Source organism: Carettochelys insculpta, chromosome 3, assembly GCF_033958435.1.
Source record: "Carettochelys insculpta isolate YL-2023 chromosome 3, ASM3395843v1, whole genome shotgun sequence".
Lineage (NCBI taxonomy): Eukaryota > Metazoa > Chordata > Testudines > Carettochelyidae > Carettochelys > Carettochelys insculpta.
This window is the reverse complement of record NC_134139.1, coordinates 160,293,476-160,315,063: the sequence shown is the minus strand read 5'-3', so window position 1 is coordinate 160,315,063 and position 21,588 is coordinate 160,293,476. Positions and strand designations below refer to the sequence as shown.

At 43.1% G+C, this 21,588-nt stretch overlaps 1 protein-coding gene across 2 annotated transcripts in view; it reads right to left on the bottom strand.

Moving 5' to 3' along the window:
• Window positions 1-21,588, bottom strand: part of KHDRBS2 (KH RNA binding domain containing, signal transduction associated 2) — a 596,284-nt gene that overhangs the window by 445,015 nt on the left and 129,681 nt on the right. For both annotated transcript variants that reach the window (XM_074988883.1, XM_074988882.1), the window contains exon 2: window positions 8,455-8,582. In XM_074988883.1, the coding sequence (XP_074844984.1) occupies window positions 8,455-8,582 (128 nt within the window). The remainder of the gene's footprint in view (window positions 1-8,454; window positions 8,583-21,588) is intronic.

Here is a 21,588-nt window from a genome sequence, read left to right as displayed (position 1 = left end):
GGTATCCACAGATTCTTTGGGGACAGTGGTTGGGTCACTCCCTAGAATTAGGGCAACCATATCTCCCAGTTCCAAATACGGAACAGGGAGATATGGTGGGGAGGGGTGGCTCATCCCAGCTCCACCAAGCCCCAGGGTGGCAGGAAGGAGGTGGCAGCCACTGGCCCTCCCCACCCCAGCTCCAGCGAAGTGGCAGTCACAGGCACTTTCCTCCCCCCCAACCTCTGGGGAAGTGGCAGTCCTGGCAGTGCTTCCCCACGCAGAGCCCCAGGGAAGTGGCAGCTGCTGGTGCTTACCACCTGCAGCCCTGGGGAAGCAGCAACCACCTACTCTCCCACCCTCCTGGAGCACCAGAGAAGCGGCAGGGACACAGCAGCTGAGTGCTCTGAGGCCAGCAGCTGCTGGTGGAAAAGGTGAGTGTGTTTGGGGAGCCAAATATGGGACAATTAGGCCCTTTTAAAAATAAGTAGGGATGCCTTTTGGTGTCCCAAATATGGGACCATCCTGCCAAATATGGCACATGCCTGTGAAAAAGGAGTAGGTTCGGAAGCTAAAACAGGGAAAGAACAGGTGAAAATGATTTAAGTAAGTTCGATATCTTTAAGTCACCAGGGCCAAATTAAATGCATCATTGAAACAGTCAAGCAGAACAAGTTGGATGCCACAGGGATCAGTTCTCGGTTCAGTTTTGTTGAACACCTTCAATGATTTCAATAACACCATACAGGCTGGATTTCAGGGAAGAGAGCAGATAATGTGTAGTTCTTCCTACACTATAATGGAGCCATATGAAGCACAGACACATTTGAACATGGCAACGGCTTGCAAGATATTAATAAGGCTTCTCTGGTCCAATATTCATTGGATGAACCAAGTTATATGTTTAAAAAAATCTTTTAAATGAGTCTATCCCATACTGTTTATATCAGGATCTACTTAACTCCAGTACTAGTCTATATCTAGGACCCAAGTTTTACATCTTTAGGTGAAGTCATACATTGAAAGAGAACAGAGAGGGAGCCTTGCTAGTCTATATACTATCAAAACAGAAAAGCAGTCAAGTAGCACAGACGAACAACATAATTTATTAGGTGAGCTTTCGTGAGACAGACCCACTTCTTCAGACCATAGCCATACCTGAACAGACTCAATATTTACGGCATAGAGAACCAAAAACAGTAATCAAAGTTGATAAATCAGAAAAAAATTATCAAGGTGAGCAAATCGGAGAGCAGAGGGGCGGGGGGCAGGGAGTCAAGAATTAGATTAAATTAAATTAGACTAAATTCTCATTTGCCTTCTGGAAGTTTGCCATCCCCAACAACTACCACTCGTTGGGTAACCAGTTCAGTGTGCAGAACGCCACTGCCAGGGCTCTCCTCATGGAGGTAATGCACTCTTGGGCTGCTGTCCCTGCTGAGGAGGGAGGGTGTCCCACCTAAGGGGGACCCTTGGAAAGCAGGGTTGAGAGTACAAGAGGTAGGGTTGGGAGGGAAGCTCCATCCCTGGGGAACTATGCCATTCCACTCTCACACAGTCCTGCTGCTGGGAAGGTGGCCTCACAAGGAGGGCTCCTAGTGAGCTTGTGGTGGGGGTTAGGAGGGGCACAGGACATCCCCCTGTGGCCCAGGGACTCCCTCCCTCAGTCCTGATGTGTGTGTTCAGTCTCCTCCCTCTGCAGGTCATGATTGGCATCAACACCATCCTGCTGCAGAGGGTATAGGAGACGTGGATGCAGTCATGGATGGGTTCACTGCCCTGGGGTTCTTGAACTGCATCAGGGCTATCAATGGGCTCCACATCCCAACCTATGCACTGGAGCATAGTGCAGCCAGGTATATCAACTGGAAGGGATACCACATGGTGCTGAAGGCCCTGGTCGATCACTGTGGACAGTTCACAGACATTTACGCCAGGTGGTTGGTCCAGACACATGACTCCTTGTGTTCTGCAACTCTGGCCTGAGCCAACAGATGGAGGCAGGCATGTTATTCCTCCACCGTGAGCATCTTGGGGGTGCAACCTCTCCCCTCATGCTCTGGCTCATGAAGCCTTATACCAGCCAGCTGGATCCCAGGAGGGGATTCTTTAATGCCTGCCTCAACCAGACCATGATGCAGCCTAAGTGCACCTTTGGCCACGACAAGGCACACTTCAGGTGCCTGTTCACCCACCTGGATGTGGGAGGACCACAGCATCCCCCAAGTTGTGGCCACATGTTTTACTGTGCACAACTTAGTGGATGGGAAGTGGGAGGCCTTCCTCCCAGGATGGGGATGGGGAGTATGAGTAGCTGGGAGCAGCTCCAATCCACCAGGTCCATTGGGATGGGATGTGGATCTGCCAGGTCCTGAGGGAGAGCTTCTCCCATGGCCCTCAAACAACCCTCTCCAGGACCTCCCAGTGGGGGGGGGCTCAAACCCACAGCCCTACCCTGTCCCCACCACGACCCCTCCCTTCCCCCCTCATCCCCCCGCAAACCTCTGCCCAATAAAGAGAGATATGGGCATGGTGAACAGCTAGCTGTTTTATTTAACCAAAGAAAAAACATGTAGAAAAGAACTGGTGTAATCACAAACTATTTACAATAAAGCACATTGAAAAATCTTTGAACTACATGCAGTGCAGGAGGCTTGGGACAGAGGGTTCAGGGCATCAGAACTTGGATGGGCAGTCTTGGGACAGGGGGTATGGGGGGCCTCAAAACATGGAGGGGGTGGGGGGCTGTGAACCCAAGGGGGAGTGGGACCCCAAGTCGTGTTGGCTTCGGGATCACCTCCCACTACGGGTTCAGACCCCTGACAGGGTTGAGTTGGGGAGGTACAGGCCAGGAGCAGGGGGAGGTACACAGGTGGTGGGGCTTCAGTGGGTTCTGGGTGGGCTGGCAGAGATGGGAGGGCTGGGAGCAAGGGGGTAGGCATGGCCCTTTGCCCCTGCAGCACATTCAGGATGCCCTGTGGGATGGCCAGTGGAGACAGCGCCGGGGGTGGCTTGGGCAGGGGTGATGGCAGACATGAGCAGCTGGCCATCATGTCCTGCCAGACACTGGTGTCATTGTCAAAGTGGGACATGAGTTTGTCCCAGGCCTGCGCTAGCCACTTTGTGTCTACCCACTTGATCTTGGTCATCCTCCAGAGGGTGGAACTGTCATCCCAATGGAGGTCCTCCTAGACATGCTGATGTCCACTCCAGCTGTGGGCTTGCCCTGGTGCTGGGGTGGGGCTGGTTCACCCTTGGTGGGGAGGTGAGGCTGGTCTGGCCCTCCGATGGTGTAGGTCCAGCTGTCAGGAAGAAACGGCTGTGAGATGGCAAGTCATTCAGCCTCTAGGGCCCTGCCCACCCCACCCAGAGCAGTGACCAACTCGGCCCCCCTGGGCCAGGGGACGGCAATGTCCTGGGAACAAATCCATGTGTGGTCTGCACAATGGGTCCTGCCATGTGGGGGCTCCATGGTGCCTCTGTGACAGGGCTGTCCGCAGTGGCTCCCTACCCGCTCGATGGGCTGGTGGCCAAGAGGGGTGTTTGGCTACAGAGGGATTCCTTCATAGGTGTCACACTCCTTGGTGTGTCTTGTGGCCAGCCCACTTTGAGCGTGGGGCTCGTCTGGACTCCTGTGAGGCTGGTGTCAGACTGGAGCCCATGCCCGGGGCTATCCACTTGGTCTGGGTGGAGCACACTACCTTGCACATGGTTCCATCGCTGGGACTGCAGCAGGAGGTCCCGCCCAAGCTGGCCATGTGACTGTCACAGCAAGCCCTGTCTGTGCATGCCTGCCTCCCGCACACTGGGGTGTGTGACGCTTGGGGTGCTTACCCGAGGGACCTTCAACCAGCACTAACAAAGCCCTGGAGGTGGCCTGGCTGGATGGGACCGACTCCAGAAGAATGAAGAAGCTGCTACTGTCCTCCGCCACTGTATCTGGTTCCAGCTCCAATGGGGGTTGGCACTCAGAGACCTCCTCCTTCTACTGATAGTGCTCTGGCCATGGTTGTGGGGCTTCAAGGGGGATGTGTCCCCCTGCCAGGATGTCATGTAGCTCCCGATAACAGGAGCAGGTGGAGGGTCCTGCCCCAGACCATTGGGTGGTATCCTGGGCTCTGACATAGCCCTGGCAAAGCTCTTTTACCTTCAACTGGACTTGTTGCATGGTTTGGGGGGCTTGCCCCATTCCATCAGGGTGGTGGCCATCTGGGCATACATGGGGGCATTGCAGCACTTCATCTTAGGGTCTTGCAGAGTCTCCTCCTCCTTGCACAGGTCCAACAGAGCCTGGATCTCAGCCCCAGTCCAGGAGGGGGCCTGCCTATTGAAGCCCCAGGGTGGCTCCTGGCACTCCTCCGGCTGGTCTCACACGGGCCCAAGAGGGTTGCAGGGTGCCCGCTGATTGGCCACCTGCAGAGCTCTCAGCTATGGTGTGACTGTGAGGGAGTGGGGGACTGCAGCCCGAAGCCCAACTGCTTCCCCACTCTCAGCTTCTTGCCACAGGGTTTCCCAGGCTCCCTGCAGCTTTAAGAGGGGCTGGTGGCAGGAACAGCAGAGAGCTGATTGCTGTGGAAAGAGTGTCCCCTGGGGCACCTGTGCAGCACCCTGGAGGCCTTTTCTGTCAACAGAAGGCTTCCTGGAACATTGTCAACAGCGATCTGTCAACAGAAACATTCTGCCTCGTGGGAACCAAGGCAGGGCTATTGGCAAATGTTCTGCATTCTGTCAATTTACTGTTGACAGAACACACTTGGGAATCTGGATGTTCCCCAGGTTTTGTCGACAAAAGCCTCTACTCTAGACATAGCCTGAGTGAGTGCAAGAGACTTAACACATTACTTGTGATTTTGTTTATCACTCTTTATCAACAGAGATATTTTGACATTTTCTCTTGAAAATAGACAAAGTGTTAAGTGTTCCCAGAATGTAATGTTCCTTGAATATAATACAAAATCTTTGCCAACAAACCTCTTTTCATTTTGAGAATTTTTAAGTTGCAGAGCTAAGCTAAGTTGCACATTCAAAACCCTGTACTATCACCTCAGTAATTCAGCTGGTGGTGTAAGTTGGAATCTTTAGGCTCAAGGATCAGTCCCATGTAAAAATATTAGATAGTAGTCACCAGTGCTTTTATTGTAAAAAAAAAAAAAAAAAAAGTAACTGGTACTCAGCTGGCTCCACAGCCCCTGTGCCCCTCCTCCCTGGCCCAGGTTCCCATGGCTGGTGCTGCTGGAGCGGCTCCATGCTACAGCTGACTCCCCACCACGGGTCGGCTGAGGACCCCCACCATCTAGTCAGGAATCCTGCAGTGGGGCTGCCAAGGTGCCAGTACTCAGTACCAGCAAGTATGGGCACAAAAAACAAAAAAAAAAGGCACTGGTTATCACTAATGATGATCTCTGATATTTTTCTGCTGTCCCAAAGCAGAAATTCCAGGAACCAAACAGTAAACACATGGCTATAAATAAATATATAGCACTCACTCTTTAGCTTGAAGAGCTGTTTAGATTCTAGAACCCTGTGCATATTCAGGGTAATTTTCACCAGGTGTAACCATCTGCTTTTGAAACTGATATAAACTGGTCTACTCCTGCTGAACTCTGCAGTAGTGATGCTCAATCAGTGGATGTAGAGTTTCACTGTAGCACTTTATGATCCCATATTACAATACAAAATATGGCTTCAGCAGTGCAGAGGCCTTGATAGGGGCAAACTGCATCCAAAGAGCTGATTGGCAGCACTAATTAAACTACTGGGGAATCTTTAGGCAACATACAATGTATTTCCTTTCCTGATTTGGTCAAGTATTGTGAGCCAAAGTTTTGTGATCCCAAGGAACAGTCAGCAGACAAGTTTAGCTCTTCCCCGCCTCTCCATATCATCTTCACAGTGCTTTGTATGAATTTTAATTTTGTAAAAACTTACTGTTGATGGCTGATCTTATATAACACAGCAAACAGAAGAAGCAGGTCCATTAGGCCAACTGATACACCATTTCACAACATTCTTCTATGGCATATCCTTTTCCTATCTCCCCATAAATGCAGATTTAATTCTAGTGAAGGGCTCCTACTGGCATGGTCTGATAAATGTATGAAACTATGCCCTGGTTGCCTAATTCACACATTGCATGCTTTCTAGACAATGCTGTGTGGGAATCTCTTGAGTACACATACTAGCTAAGCAGTTCAGACCTTTATTAAAGGTAACCTTGACACACTTAGCTCTGGTTTGATGATAATTCATTAACACTTTAGTCTGACAAATTTGACCAATTCAATGCATCCTGGATTCATCCCAAATCTTAAAATTTCCTGGCTTCTACATTGGATTGCATTCCAAATTTTTGCTATGTAATCAATTCTAATATTTCAGTAAGCAGACACAGCTGTAGTCTGGGTGTCAGGAAGAAATAATCTTCATTTTCCATGCACAGTACTAAAGAACTGACTAGCACCACTTGGAATATTTTCACTTTTACAAACTATAATTGATGATGGTTACCATCAAAGTAAGGGCACTGAATCAAACTGACCATCAATATGATCCAAAAAGGCAAATCCTATACTTCTGCAATTAAGATAAGAGATAGAAGCAAAATATATGCAGATCTGAGAACTGTATGCCTTCTGAAGACAATGTTGACAGGAAATCAGTAAGAGAGATTTTCTTGAGCCCATTTTATATGAATGAAAAAATCCCTATATACAGTACAGATCATTTTTTTATTGCTGAAAATGTTCAGATATGTTTTATAACTTACATTTCTCATTAATACAGCAGGATAATTAAATGAAGGTTAATATAATCATATCCAGGTACTGTAACTGAATATATTATTGCCTTTATATATTCAATAGTTGGTCTTTCATTTTTTTAATTCTCATTAGTAGTATTCTCAATAATTAGAATATCAGCCAATGGCTTTTATAATGATACAGCATTATTACATTCTTATTGAGAATTGCAAGTCACCTACGGCATTTATACAAAATGTTACAAATCTAGGCAAAGTGCCTCAGGCTGTGAAGCAAGAAAGTAATCCTTTATACCACTGTGCGCATTTCTAAGGTCTTTACATTTGGATGATTACATTATCTCAGTTTTATATTCACTATTCAAGATGTAAATGTCATCTTGAATCATTGAATCTCAATTTTTTACCTTTCATTTTAGTTGATAGGCTTTTTACAAATTGGAATTTATTGCTATTACTGATGAAAGTATAAAACTAAGAAACTGAGAGTGTAATCAAGGCTAATGTTGAACCAAATACCATGTGATAATAAATTAGCAAGGAAAAAATGCTTTAGAGACAAATTGAGATGTTTACCATTTCAGGTTGAATACTGTTAGAACAACTGTTTATGTAAAATACAAGGCTGTACAAAGAAAACCACATTTTCTTATTTGATATTAAAAAATAACATTCCTTGGATATTCATTATACAGAGCTATGAAGAAGCATTTTCAGTTTAAGAACCTACACTTATGGCTCACAATAATTCTGCATTCTTTCATAATAATAAAATGGCAAGAAAAATCCTTTAGAGACAAACTGAGATGTTTATCGTTTCAGCCAGATAGGTCACGTATAATGGGAAAGGAACCAAACCCCAGTAAACTCTTTCATATCCAGCAGCCACAGGACTGGGAGGTTGCTGGATATTGATTTATTCTGGATAATAGAGCAGTGTACCTAGCAATGCATAACACTAAAGAAAAACAAAATTAGATATTAAGAAACAAATAAAAATGTATGCAGAGTATTTACCAACAACAGTAGTACTGTACATTGTGAACTTATATTGTAATTGCTGTATTTTTTGCATTTACTTTCACTATACCATACTTAAGGAAAATGTAACTAAAATTTACTTATGTTTAAAATGCCAGTTATTTGAGAGTTCTGGATGGCAGAATGCTGGATATGAAAGAGTTTACTATATTACATTAGAAGAAGCTGCAGCCAAAGCTGAGCGCATTTTTCATGGAGACATGTATGTTTTTAAAGTCATTGCCCATAGCTATCCAACAACTGTTGTATTAATAGTATAACAAATGAAGAATCTGCAGCACACTTGAGCTGACTTTTCACAAATTTGGGGCATGCCTTTATGCTCTTGCTATGAAATAATAATGTGTTCTTAATTTGTTCATTAAGTTTATACAACAACTCTTACAAATCCTTTAGTCTTTCTATAAGAACTCATATGGCAAGTCAATTAAACTTTTGCCAGAGCAAGCCCCTGATTCAAAGTCTTGCACTGATTTTATTGGATTTTGAATAAGGTCACAAGTTAGAGATTGGACAAGATATCACAGGAAAATCAAGAAATGAAATGTTATTCTGTCTTTTAAATCTCTTTAAACCCTGCATGTTGTTTCTAAAAGCAAGAAACAAAATAATTAAGTGTATGATTTTTCCACTTCTCTGCTGTGAAACACTAACAGTATATTAAATTATAGTACCTTGGGATACTGTTTGACAGGGATCAGTACTCTTTCTGACAGCTTTATATTTTTGTTGCTGATGACATCAAGGTATTTCTTTTCTTCATCTTCCTTTTTCCCATCAGGATCCTGAAACTTTTCAATTTCTGAAAAAAATTAACAAAAAGAAAACAATTGGTGAGATATTTGTCATCCTAAGCAATTGTTTGACATAATATAAGTTTTCTTCTGTTTTTAAACATTATCATATAATTGGACTGAAAAACAATCTTCCAGTTGTAAATTTTAAGATATGCCTGGTCTTACTGAAGGCAATGTCATCTGCAACATTAACTACAGTAAACCCAGGACTAGATACAGATTGCATACTGGCATTTAGGAAGGAAGTTTCAAAAGCACTAACCATTGCTTTAATTCTGTTCCCACTGACGTTGATGGTAGAATGCTACTGATTGGCTATGCTTAAGAAAAAATAGGAGACATTTGATATGGGTGAAATCAGACTGCAACTTTATTATTAGATGGCTGAGATTACCCAGCAGACAACATTGTACGATGCAGGCAGCTCCATGTTTATTCCATAAATACCCAGTGAGCTTTTATCAGCTCCCAGTCTTTTTCCTTCCATGTCCCTCTAGCAAATCCATTGCTGGCATTTTACCATAGATGGGGCAGGGGACATGAGCTTCCAAAATCTCCCCCTCTTTTTCCATCCTGGTCCCAGCAATAAATCCATTGCTGGGACACTATCATTCATCCTCCCCACATAGGTGCATTATGGCAGGTTATAAGAATGGGTTGGCTCTCTATTGTACCATTCATGGAAGTCCCCTTGCATTCCTTTAATGAACACATCTTTTTAAGTCATTTTCCAAGCCATTTATCCAGTCACTATGTACCTTTCCTATGGAGTACCTGCTCTGGACATCCACCCTAAATGTAAGTGAGTTGCGACAAATGGTCTGCTGCCCTTTATACCATGCATGAACAACAATGTTCCTGAATCCACTGAGGGGAAGGTGAAAAAGATCCCAGCTGCACCCAAGCCATATTTTTGATAAGGGAAAAATTTCTTCCTAGCTCCCATAAAAAGGGGCAGCTAGAGTAATGCTCACAGAAGGCGTTGACCAAACCTAATATTTTACCACCTAACAAGATGGGAGTGTAGGTTCTATTTCAGCCTTGGTCCATGTCAAAAGGAGGTCTTGAGGCAACAAGTTTACCTTTTTAAACCCCTCAATTCCTAGGGAATGACTCATTGACTGGTGCAAACACCTCCCACCACACACACTTAAAGGTACAGGGTGATCATTTCAATGGGGGCTGGGGGGCACCACCTCCACATTTAAACTGAAAATGCTGCTTTTAAACTGTGACCAAAGATTCCACTTGACCAAATATGAGAAAAGAAGCATTTTGGCTGTGTTTCATGGTCCTATGTAAATGTGACCTGCCACAGTCAGTAAGATGCAGTTTGCAATTGTTTAGCTTGCAGTGAAAGCATTAAACAATGAAAGAAAAATCCTGTCATTACTCTACTGACACTTTCCACAGAAGCCTGATTTTCATGCTGGTCTTAAAAGAAGCTCAGGTCACTTTTCCAAATGAGATCACTTTCTTGTGTCTGTACACATGCACATGCTCGTGTGTATTTTTATAAAGTTGCTACTGTTAAAATACACCATTTTAATCTGCTGATAATAACATAACAAAATTTTCTGTTGGTCTTTTAATTTAGATCTCCTCAAAATTAGAGTTAATTAGCTACTTATTGTTGTACTGCAGTTCAGGACCAACTATTATACTTCACGAAAAAGGATTTGTGAACTACTTTCAAGCAAATATTGACTAATTTGCCCCTTTTCTGTCAAATGTTGCTCTCCACTAAGTATTGCTACATTATAACACTCACTGTAAGGAAACATTTTTTCACACTGGGTCATTCTCATGCTGCTGATTTTCTAATTCTATGTCAAATATAAAGCGATGTTGTTTGTTTTTCTCAGGTTTACTGTTGTGTATTTTACAATAGATTTTATACATTCCAGGCTTATGACATCAAGCAAGTTTTACAATTCTTGTCTTGAAACTGGAATGTTTGCAGTTGTTTTGAACTTTCCTACCTCTAAGCGTATAACTGTGTATTCTAAATTTCTCTGCAGATACAAAACTTACACTGTGTTGCTTTTTATTGAACACTGTATATCTTTGGAAAGTTGAAAATGCAATGTGTATTGATGAATGACTCAGTATAATTAACATATAGGAATATAAAGTAATTCTAAATAATCTTATTTTGTTTGAACTGAAGTACCCTGGGATTTAGGATTAAAGTCTTCATGTTGCAAAAAAAGCAAACATGATTCTGGGATGCATTAACAGGTGTGTTGTGAGCAAGACATGAGAAGTCATTCTTCCGCTTTACTCTGTGCTGGTTAGGCCTCAGCTGGAGTATTGTCTCCAGTTCTGGGCAGTGCATTTCAAGAAAGATGTGGAGAAATTGGAAAGGGTACATAAAAAAGCAACAAAAATGATCAAAGGTCTAGAGAACATGACCTACTAAGGCTGAAAGAATTGGGCTTGTTTAGTTTGGAAAAAAGAAGACTGAGGGGGGACATGATAGCAGTTTTCAGGTATCTAAAAGGGTGTCATAAGGAGGAGGGAGAAAACTTGTTCTTCTTGGCCTCTGAGGATAGAACAAGAAGCCATGGGCTTAAACTGCAGCAAGGGAGGTTTAGGTTGAACATCAGGAAAAAGTTCCTAACTGTCAGGGTGGTGAAACATTGGAATAAATTGCCTAGGGAGTTTGCAGAATCTCCATCTTTGGAGATACTTAAGAACAGGTTAGATAAATGTCTAACAGAGATGCTCTAGACAGTCCTTGGACCTGCCATGAGGGCAGGGGGCTGGACTTGATGACCTCTCAAGGTCCCTTCTAGTCCTAACATTCTATGATTCTATGTTTTAATAATCCTTACTATTGATATGATATGATATGATATATCATAACATCAGCCTTTGGTGTTAAGAGATTTCAGTGTAAAAGATGCACAGGATGTGCCTGACTTCAAAAAAACAAAACAAAACAAAAAAACAAAAAGCCTTCTCAAAATTCAGCATTCATGTTTTCCTACATGGGAACTTTTGGATGATAAGGTATTTTTTTAAAAAATTGACATCTAAAAATACAAGAGAATAACTTAGATTTTTATATATTTTAATGGATTTTAATCATTACAAATAGCCTGGTTTTGCATAAATGAGATATAGTTTCCTTACTAATAGTTTCCAGTAAGTACTAATACATTTTTAATCAGAGTCTTCAGTTTCAATCTTCAGCAAAATCTTCTTGTATGCCACCTCATTTAAGAAATGTGGTACATTTTAATCTGTGTTTTCTTGGATGCTTTGAACTTTCAGTTCTGATTGCACAGAACCAGAATTATGCATACCTTTTCTCTACACCAGATTGAGTTGTTGTCATGTACTCTCTATGGAGTTATACTTGAAGATTACTACAGCACAGGTTGAATCTCTCTAATCCAGAACTCTCTCATCCAGCAAACTCTGAAATCCAGCATGATTTTAGTTAGCTGGACAACTACTTACCGTGGGTGCGGCCAAGTTTCCTGTGGTTCTATAAAGTTTGTTTACAGCCACCAGTCCTGGCTCTCAGTGTTCTATGCTGTTATTTAACTGTAATTTACCCCTAAATGGCTTCAAAGAGCCCAATAAGCAGTGGATGTATTGGTAATATGCTAGAAATTATTGCTCCCCCCTCGTCCAGAAAATTCTCTCATTCAGCAACAGTCAGGTCCCCAGGGTGTTGGATGAGAGAAGTTTAACCTGTATTGAGAATCTGCACCTAATGTAAAATGTACTTTAACAGCTGCCTGCAGGGTTCCATTTCCAGAGGGTGCACAAAACCTCTGCTTCGTGATTTGCATTGGTTTCCAGCTCACTTCCGAGTGCAACTCAAGAGTTGATTTTCACTTACAAAGCTTCAGTATGGCTTGGAACTTTGCTGCATGAGAAATTCAGTGTCTCTTCAGGTTCTACTGTGGCAAGCTCAAGCTTAGTAGTGAAGTTATTTAAAACGAAGGAGGTGATGGGCAATGGTTACTGTTTATTCTGAATCTTACTTCCCCAGATCTATCAACCTACTGAATATCCTGAAAGGCCCACCTGTGTACTGACCCTTTTCCTGAGGGTTTAATGGCAGGTGCGTGCTTGTTGTTGGGTTTTTTGAATTTTGTTTTCCTGTTAGTGGATGGAGTTGGATTCTTCTGTAGACTTTGAGCCAATATGAAAACAATTATTGGTTTTAATTACTGTACATGATTTAGAGAATAGGTATAGATTCAAGCACTTTACTTCAACCCTCTGCCCCACCAATACTGTAACCCTATTCCAAAATCTCATTTCAGTTGATTATGGCATTGGCATACTTTTTGTCAAATGTGTGAGTATTTTACATGTCTGGGAATGCTATTTAATTTTTAATCCATCTGGCCACGTCTCTTGTCACCTTGCAGCCCCTTTGTGCTTGAAGAATGCAGTGCAAATGTGTTAGCTGTTTGATGTCATCTTCCCCTTTGGAGTGAAGAAGGTCCTGGAGTTACTCAAATGCTGGACCTTTCCCATGGCCTCTAATTCAGATAGATCACTCTGATCCAGAATTTCCTCTACTTTCCTGCTTCCCTCTTTTCTCATAGTGTTTAGACACACAGTGATGTGTAGCTCTTGCTCTCTCTCTCTAGCTTGTGACAGTTGTGTGAGGTTGCAGATGTACATGGTTCCTGGGTTGGCGGATACAGCCTTTAGCATATTTTCCTTGGCTTGTGGCAGGTTATCCTGGGCCAGTCAGTCTTCCTAGCTCTCACTGACTGTCCAGATTTGATTCTTTATGCAATTCCACAATCTGGGATTCTGCTGAGTCTTATTTCTCTCCTGATAGGGTTCCTACTCAGGGATTCCAGGCAATCAGTTTACTTTCATTTGCCCAGTTGCTGCTACTGGAGATGCTTAGTGTTTGCTTCCAACCCACGGTATTATTGGAACTACATTTACATTTTAAACTGTAAAGCCATAGGGGCAAGAAATCTACCTTTATCTGTGATGCATAGTCATGGTGCTGTATATAATTGTAGTAATAATGTCATGAATAAAACAGAATCTGCACTGATAATGGCAAATTCATTACACAAAAGTAGTTATTACCACCATCACACATTCTTTTTCTTCAAATTCAAATACTTTCACCCACACAATCCCACTCACCTAAAAAGTTATGTATATAGAGGACCTGACAAAGGTCTTCTAACACTTGATACGCATTGCTCTTTGTATTACTAGGTACAAGAAAGAACTAAGGGATACCATTCACAGATTAAAAGAAAATTTATTGCATTTGGAAATAGACCATTTTTGAAAATAATCTCTTTACTTATGAGCAAACTGTTTTTTTAAATTAAGAAACGACACCACTTACAATGCCATATAAAAATGGAAAATCTAGTTCTCCAAGAAGAAGCTAGGTAAGTGCTGGCATAATTCCTCTAAATGGGAAGCAAATGGTGACAGCTTAGGGAGGTGCTAGTAGATTCCATTTTATGGTAGGTTGGACAGGCTGACAAGAAGAACATTATTTTTTGATGAGTTTTGACATGACTCTAAGTAGAGCAGGTGGATGTTTTTACTGTGGGATGCCTAATTTCAATAGAAAAAACTATGTTCATGACACAAGTTGTGTAATAGATGTCAAGTACAGTAAAGTGAACTATAATTAACATAATTTTATTGGCACTGTAAAGCAGATAGCTTATAAAGAGCAAGAGCCACTCTCTTTTTCTGGTGTATTTTTTTTCCTTTCCTGCAATATATCAGTCAGATAAAGGGGGAAGGTAATTTCCTCCCCTGTGAAATTTATAGGAGGTATGCGGGGAGTGGGGGCACCATGAAGTATTACATAGTTGTACTTTCTCCTGTATGCATTAAACATACATAATCTCTCTTTGGGGAAAAATATGTCTTTTAAAAATATATAAGGGATTTCTCTAATCCAGCAACTCTTCTTTGGTTTTGAACTGAACCTTGATGTGACTTTGATGTTTGTGCTCTCTTCCAATTAAGAGAGAGAAGATAAATGTGTATTGCACAGGAAAAAAAAGTGTAAGAGAACTATATGTGTTGCTGATGAAAGACAAGAATGAAGTGTGCTTGAAGATTGACGGGTACTGTAGGAGGTAATTGAATAGCTATCTATCTTCTTGCTTTAATTCAGTTAGCTTGGCGGAAAAGTGGGTGGAAAACGTGTGAAGTTTTCCTCAAGAGCTGCTTTCTTTCCTTTTCCACCATTTCTTATAGGATTTTACAAGACTAGGGGAAATGTTCCACTGAAGTTTTCATTTTTCTTCTTGTTGGATCAATGCTGCTGTTCACTGACCTGCCCTGTTAACTCTTCTCAAATCCCATAGTACCTCTGGCCTTTAGCAAAAATAAGATGTTTAATGATTGTATTGATAAAAAACGAAAAAAAATACTGTTTTAAAAACTAAAGTTGTTGAGTATATTTTCATAATGCATGTTGCACTAAAGGTGGGTTTTCTGTTGTTGAAGGGATTAGATAGGCAGGGAATGTGCATTACGGAGGGAGTTTTCTTAAAGCGAGTGAGCAACGTAAGAACCACCACCGGGAGTTCATTCCTCTCAATGGGTGGGTCATGATGTGGGCCCTTGGGAGATGCTGAAAATGAAAGAGTACTGTGCATTTCACAAAATATTCCGATAAACCCTAGAATAAGGGCATGAATGTGGAGAGGAAGGGGGTATTTTTAAGTAACTGTCCAAAGCTGCATACTATTATGCACAATACAAAAAAGTCCTTTCTCTACCACACACAAGAAAGCAGAATGAAAAATTGATATGCTCATTCAATAGAGAGTGGCCAGACCCTGCCCATTCTTTCAAAAGAACAGGCCAGGAAGTGCAACTGACCAAAAAATCCAGCACCATGTAGGACTTCTCTTACAAAAAAGGGGCCCCAGGGTGTCTACACATATCTTTTTCCAAAAGAATCTTTTGGAAAAAGGCACTCTTGATCATCAGGAGTGGAAGAGGGCCACTGGAAAAAGTGCCGTCTTCTTCTGATTTACTATTGAAAGATAGCATTTGGTGTGTAGCTGCTCCGTGGGACTTTTTGAAAGGGCCCTGGCTTTTACGAAGAAACTCACTAATGTAGATCTAGCCTATATGTTTCATTCTTTCAATTTTTACTTATATATTGATCCTTCCAGATCTTACTTCCTCCTCCATTAATCCTTTCAAGAGTTTGTCTGTCTCTGATAATGAAAATCGCCAAATTGAACATTCATTGTACTGTTACTTTAGAACCATGTATGAGAAGACCTACTTATCACTCCACTCTAGGAAGCACTGGCTATATTTGCTGTGATATGTTATTTTGTAAACACATGCCTCATTAACTGTCCACTATCACTTATACTGTTTCAGCCATCCTGCTTTCCAGAATTCTCCCTCACATTGAATATTGACTACCACATTTGTTTCATCCAGGTATATAGGCTGCATTTATTCAAATTGGAAATCTTTTTATTTCTCTAGTATTGACAAAATTAATCTTTCTGTGTCAATTTCAATTATTTGTTTGTCTTGGGTAATATTTGTATGTGTCTTTCAACTTCAGTAGCATCTGAAAAATTAAATTACTTGCTGTTACTTTTCCTCCCTGTTTTAGATCCATTCTATATCTGTTTTTTCTAAGGTGCCTGCCTATCACTGTGACATTTAAGTGCTGATCAATAATGAAGGTTTTAAGTAAGGCTAGACGTTGAGTAGTCAATGTTAAAAGATCAATATTTATCCACTGTTACTGAAGATCTTGTATCTTAGACACACATCTGTCCTGCTGCTTACAGATTATTTGCATGTACGTTGTTAATTATTGTTCCCCTTTCAATGATCATTGCTTGCCTGCCTCTTCTTTGTGATGGGATCAGAGACTCCCCCTTCTGGAATGTTTACTTGGAAACAGGGTGACATTCTTAGTAATTATTAATAATTATATTGTTAGAAGTATTTTATTTGTAATTATGCCTTCTGATATCAGTAAGGTGTGTAGCTAGATTCATCCCCTCAAAATGATGTATTGCTATTTATCATTACCCACTGCTGACAGTGTTACCACACCCCTTGTAAATGTATGTGACTTTGTTTATAACAAAGTAAATTTGAATACATTTGAGGATGATTTTGTGAGACTTATGTGGTAGTTTCATTATTTCCTGGAATACTGGACTGTGTCACCTAACTGCCTTGATGTTAGTTTAGATAGTTTGGGGTGGCCAACCTCTTTTTGAACCTGGGTTCACATGTCAATTTTTTACATGTTCTGGGGGCTGAAAATAAAATAGCCCCAAACCCATCCCACCCTCCTTCCCTAGGCTTAACCCCTTTCAGCCCCAAATCCGCCTCCCCACCTCAGGCTTAATCCCTCTCAGACCCAAACCTCCCACTACTCTGAAGCTTAATCGCTCACAGCCCCAAACCTCGCCCCAACCCTCAGGTGTAACTCCTCATAGCTCCAAGCCCAGGATTAATTTACCTCACAAAGGAGTTCTACTCTCTCAATGCAGCAGGGCAGGGAGCTGCAGGAGGAGTGAGTACCAGAGCATCTGGAGCCACAAACGGCTCCTTAAAGAGCCACATGTGGCTCGGAGCTGCCCAACCATCTTTCAAAATGGCGTCGCTGCTGGCTCCACAAGCCAGATGAAAAGGCTCCACAGGCTGAATTCTGGCCCACAGGCCATGTGAGCACCAACCCTGGACTAGATGTTATGTTGTATAATAGCTGATCCTGTCACTTGGTTTACTTTTTCACATCCCTGCAAATCTGCAGATATCTACTTTATATCTGTGGGTATCTGCCGCTGTGGATATGCATGCAGTTATCCAGGGCTCATTTTGTCAGATGTAGATGTGGATATAAATTTTGTATCAAGAACCATGTGTGTGGATATCCGTGAGGCATTTTTGTGGATATGGATGTGATGGATCTGGATAAACAAACTTTATATCCACACAGGGCTCTCTTGTTCTCTCAGTCTCTCTCGGTATAAGTATTTAGACATAGCTTTCAAATTCGCAACAGAGTCTGCCACTCAAGAATCACACCTGAGGACTCCATCCTTATCATAAACCAGTGTTCCTGCAACTTTTTGAGACCTTGAAACACCAAACAATAAAACAATGATATTTTTATACAGAACGCCTATGAAAATTGTCTTCAAAAAGTTGTTGTCAGACTCAAAACAAACAAACAAAATACCTGCAACATATACAACAAAATCAAAATGAAATAATTTAACCAGATATCATAGCAATAGGGCAACCATATCTCCCTGTCCCATATACAGGACTGGGAGATACGGTCAGAAGGAGTGGCTCCTCCTGTCTCCACCAAGCCCCAGGGAGCCAGGAAGGAGGTAGCAGCCACCATCACTCCCTGGGAGCCCCAGGGAAGCAGAAGCCACTGGAGATCCCCAGAGGCCCTGGGGAAGTGGGAGCCATCAGCAATCCCCAGGAGGCCCAGGAAAGTGGCAGCCACTGGCCCTGCCAAGGAGCCCTGGGAAAGCCGCAGTTGCCAGAGCTCCCTGAGATCCCCAGGGAAGCGGCAGCCCCCAGTGCTCTCCAAGCCCTGGGGAAGCCACATCTGCCAGCCCTCCCCCAGAGCCCTGGGGAAGCAGCAGGGATGTGACAGCTGCCCACATTCCTCCTACTTCCCCAAGGCTCGGGGAAGTGACTCCTGCCCACAGCTGCATCTGCACTGCTGCTGGCAGAAAAGGTAAGTGGGGGGAGGGCCCAAATATAGGACAATGTGTCCCTGTTAAAAAATAAGTAGGGATACCTCTTTGGCGTCCCAAATATGGGACCATCCCGCCTAATACAGGATGGATGGTCACCCTATGTAGCAATGAAGAAGTAACATTGCACCTGTTTTTAATAATAGAAAATATATACCATCAGTTTTTGATATCAAAAATTTGTTAGATATGGCACACTTGCGAGTTGTTCACAGAACACCAGTTTTGAGAACATAGTTTAAGAAACATAAACCTGTAAGACCTGTGGAAAATCCTGGATTTCTCTCCAGCTGTTCAAAAGGAGAGGAAACACAAATAGGGAGAAACAGAGGTTGTACTTCACTGCTTGGTTCCTTGGTATACTTATTGTGGTGAGAATGATGTATTATTATCTGATCTTTTCACAGAAAAAAAATAGAAATTGATGTTGAGCTAAGTAGGATAGAAGCAAATGGTTCTGGCAAGTCTTCCCAAAAAACCAATTAGCCTCCTAATTGAAATGCAATCTGGTCTCTAGGGCTGTGTCTAGATTGTGGGGAACTGTTGGCAGTTCTGTCAGGAGAGGCTTTTCCAACATGTGGCCCAATCCACACAGGACCAAATATCGGGAAAAAAAAAAAAAACTCATTTGAGATACAAGGTGTACAGGTACGTTGACAAAATACTTGAGACTGGCAGGTCTCTTCTAACATATCTGCAGTCCAGACATGCTGTATAAACAAAACTTCTGTCAAGAAGAAATTCTGTTGACAGAAGCCTGCAGTCTCAACATAGCCTAAGAAAGAGTAAAAAGTAAAGGCTGGCTAGCCATAGTGTATGCCTCATCTGAGGAACTTCAAACTTCATTCAGTTACTTCCCAGAGTGATAATGGATAGTCATAAGGAAAACATTTTAGCCAAGCAAGGCATCCTTCAGTCTGCGTAGACTATGGATCGCGCCCTTCGTCAATCCATTTAAGATCATCATTCGCAGCGTTGAATGACTGTGAGCGTGGAGGCCCACACGAGAACGACAGTCCTTGCTACATCTGCTGCATATGTAGTGGGTGTCTGGCAAGTCCTTGCTGTCCTTTCTATGGGCTCGCTTCTCCTCTGCCAGCTGTCTGATCTTCATCTCACCCTTCTGACGGCCCTTGTGTAGTTCCTGCTTCTAGCTGCTGTGGTCATCTGCCAGCTCTTCCTAACTATTTGGGTTGATGTCTACCTCCTTGAGGTCCCTCTTACAGACATATTTGTAGCACAACTGGGGGAGTCCGGAAGGTCTTTTGCCAGAGGCTAGCTTGCTGTACAGGATGTCTTTTGGGATCCTTCCATCATTCATTCTGTGGACGTGGCCAAGCCAGTGGAGTCGATGCTGCCTGAGGAGGGTGTGCATGGTTGGAATTCCAGCTTGCTCGAGGATGGCATTGTTGGGGACTCTGTCCTTCCATGATATCCCAAGAATGCGCCTGAGGAAGCACAAATGGAAGACATTCAGCCTCTTTTCCTGGCGGGCATACAAGGTCCAAGACCCGCTGCCGTAGAGGAGGGTGCTGAGGATGCGGGATGCAGGCTCTGCAGACTTGCATTTTGGTGTGAGTGTACAGCTTGTGATTGTTCCACACTCTCTTGCTAAGCCTCAAAAGAGTTGTGGCTGCTTTTCCAATCCTCCTGTTTAGCTCAGACTCCAGCGACAGGGTGTCGGTGATGGTGGACCTGAGGTAAGTAAACTCGTGGACGACCTCTAGCGTGTAATTGTCAATGCTGATTGACGGAGGTGCAGCAACGTCCTGACCAAGTATGTTTGTCTTCTCTAGGCTGATGGTACACCTGAAGTCCTTGCATGCTCTGGAGAACTGATCCAGCAGTTTTTCAAGCTGGCCTTCTCTGTGTGTCACTACAGCAGCATTGTCAGCGAACAGCATATCTCTAACGAGCACTTCCCGCACCTTAGACTTAGCCTTCAGCCTTGCAAGATTAAACAGTTTCCCGTCAGATCTTGTGTGCAAAAAGATGTCATCTGTTGAGGATCCAAAGGCATGCTTCAGGAGGAGTGCGAAGAAGATCCCGAACTATGTCAGAGCGAGGACGCATCCTTGTTTGACGCCACTCCTGATGCTGAAGGCATCTGATGACGTGCCGTCATATTGGATGGTTCCTCTCATGTCTTTGTGGAAAGACTGGATCATCTTGAGTAGCCCTGGTGGACAGCCTATCTTGCGGAGCAATTTAAACAAGTCAAAAGCCTTGGTCAGGTCGATGAAGGCAATATAGAGTGGCTTCCTCTGCTCCCTGCATTTCTCCTGCAGGTGCCTCAGGGAGAAGACCATGTCAATGGTAGATCTCTCGGCACGGAATCTGCACTGTGATTCAGGATATAACCTCTCAGCAGTCTTCTGGAGTCTGCCAAGGATGATGCGAGCGAACAGTTTACCAGTGACGCTTAGCAGGGAGATTCCACGGTAATTGTTGCAGTCGCTTCTGTCTCCTTTGTTCTTATACAAGGTTACAATGTTGGCGTCCCGCATATCCTGTGGAACCTCACCCTTTCTCCAGCACAGGCACAGCAGCTCACGAAAGGGTTCCAGGAGTGTGTCCAAGGCACACTTGATTACCTCTGATGGTATACCATCCTGGCCTGGGGCCTTTCCTACCGCAGTGCTGTCAGTAGCTTTCTTCAATTCGACCACAGTTGGTTCCTGGTCCAGCTCGTCCGTGACTGACAGGACCTCGATGATGTTGAGGGATGTATCAACCACAGTGTTCTCGCATGAGTACAGCTCGGAGTAGTGCTCGACTCATTGCTCCATCTGTTTGGCTTTGTCAGTGATGACTTCACCAGATTTGGATTTCAGAGGTGCCATCTTGTTCTTGATGGGTCCCATTGCCTTCTTTATGCCCTCGTACATTCCCCTGAGATTACCAGAGCCAGCACAGGTCTGGATATTGCTGCATAGCTTAAGCCAGTAGTTGTTGGCACAGCACCTGGCTGTCTTATGTTTTAGCCATTGTTTTGAAATCAAACAAAATTCAAGCTACACAGACATGCATAAATTTGCATACGTGATACCTCATTTGCATATTCTAATTTCAAAAGAAGAAAGCCAGTGTAGATGCTGCTCTTTCGAAAGCAAACCTCATCTTTGAAAGAGCAGCACTTACACTGGCTTTCTTCTTTCGAAAGTAGCTCTTTCTAAATTAGAATTAATTTTGAGACTATTAATACATAATTTAAAGAGCTCAAAATCAAATCTTACTAAAAGAAAAAAATAACAAAAATAATGACATCAAA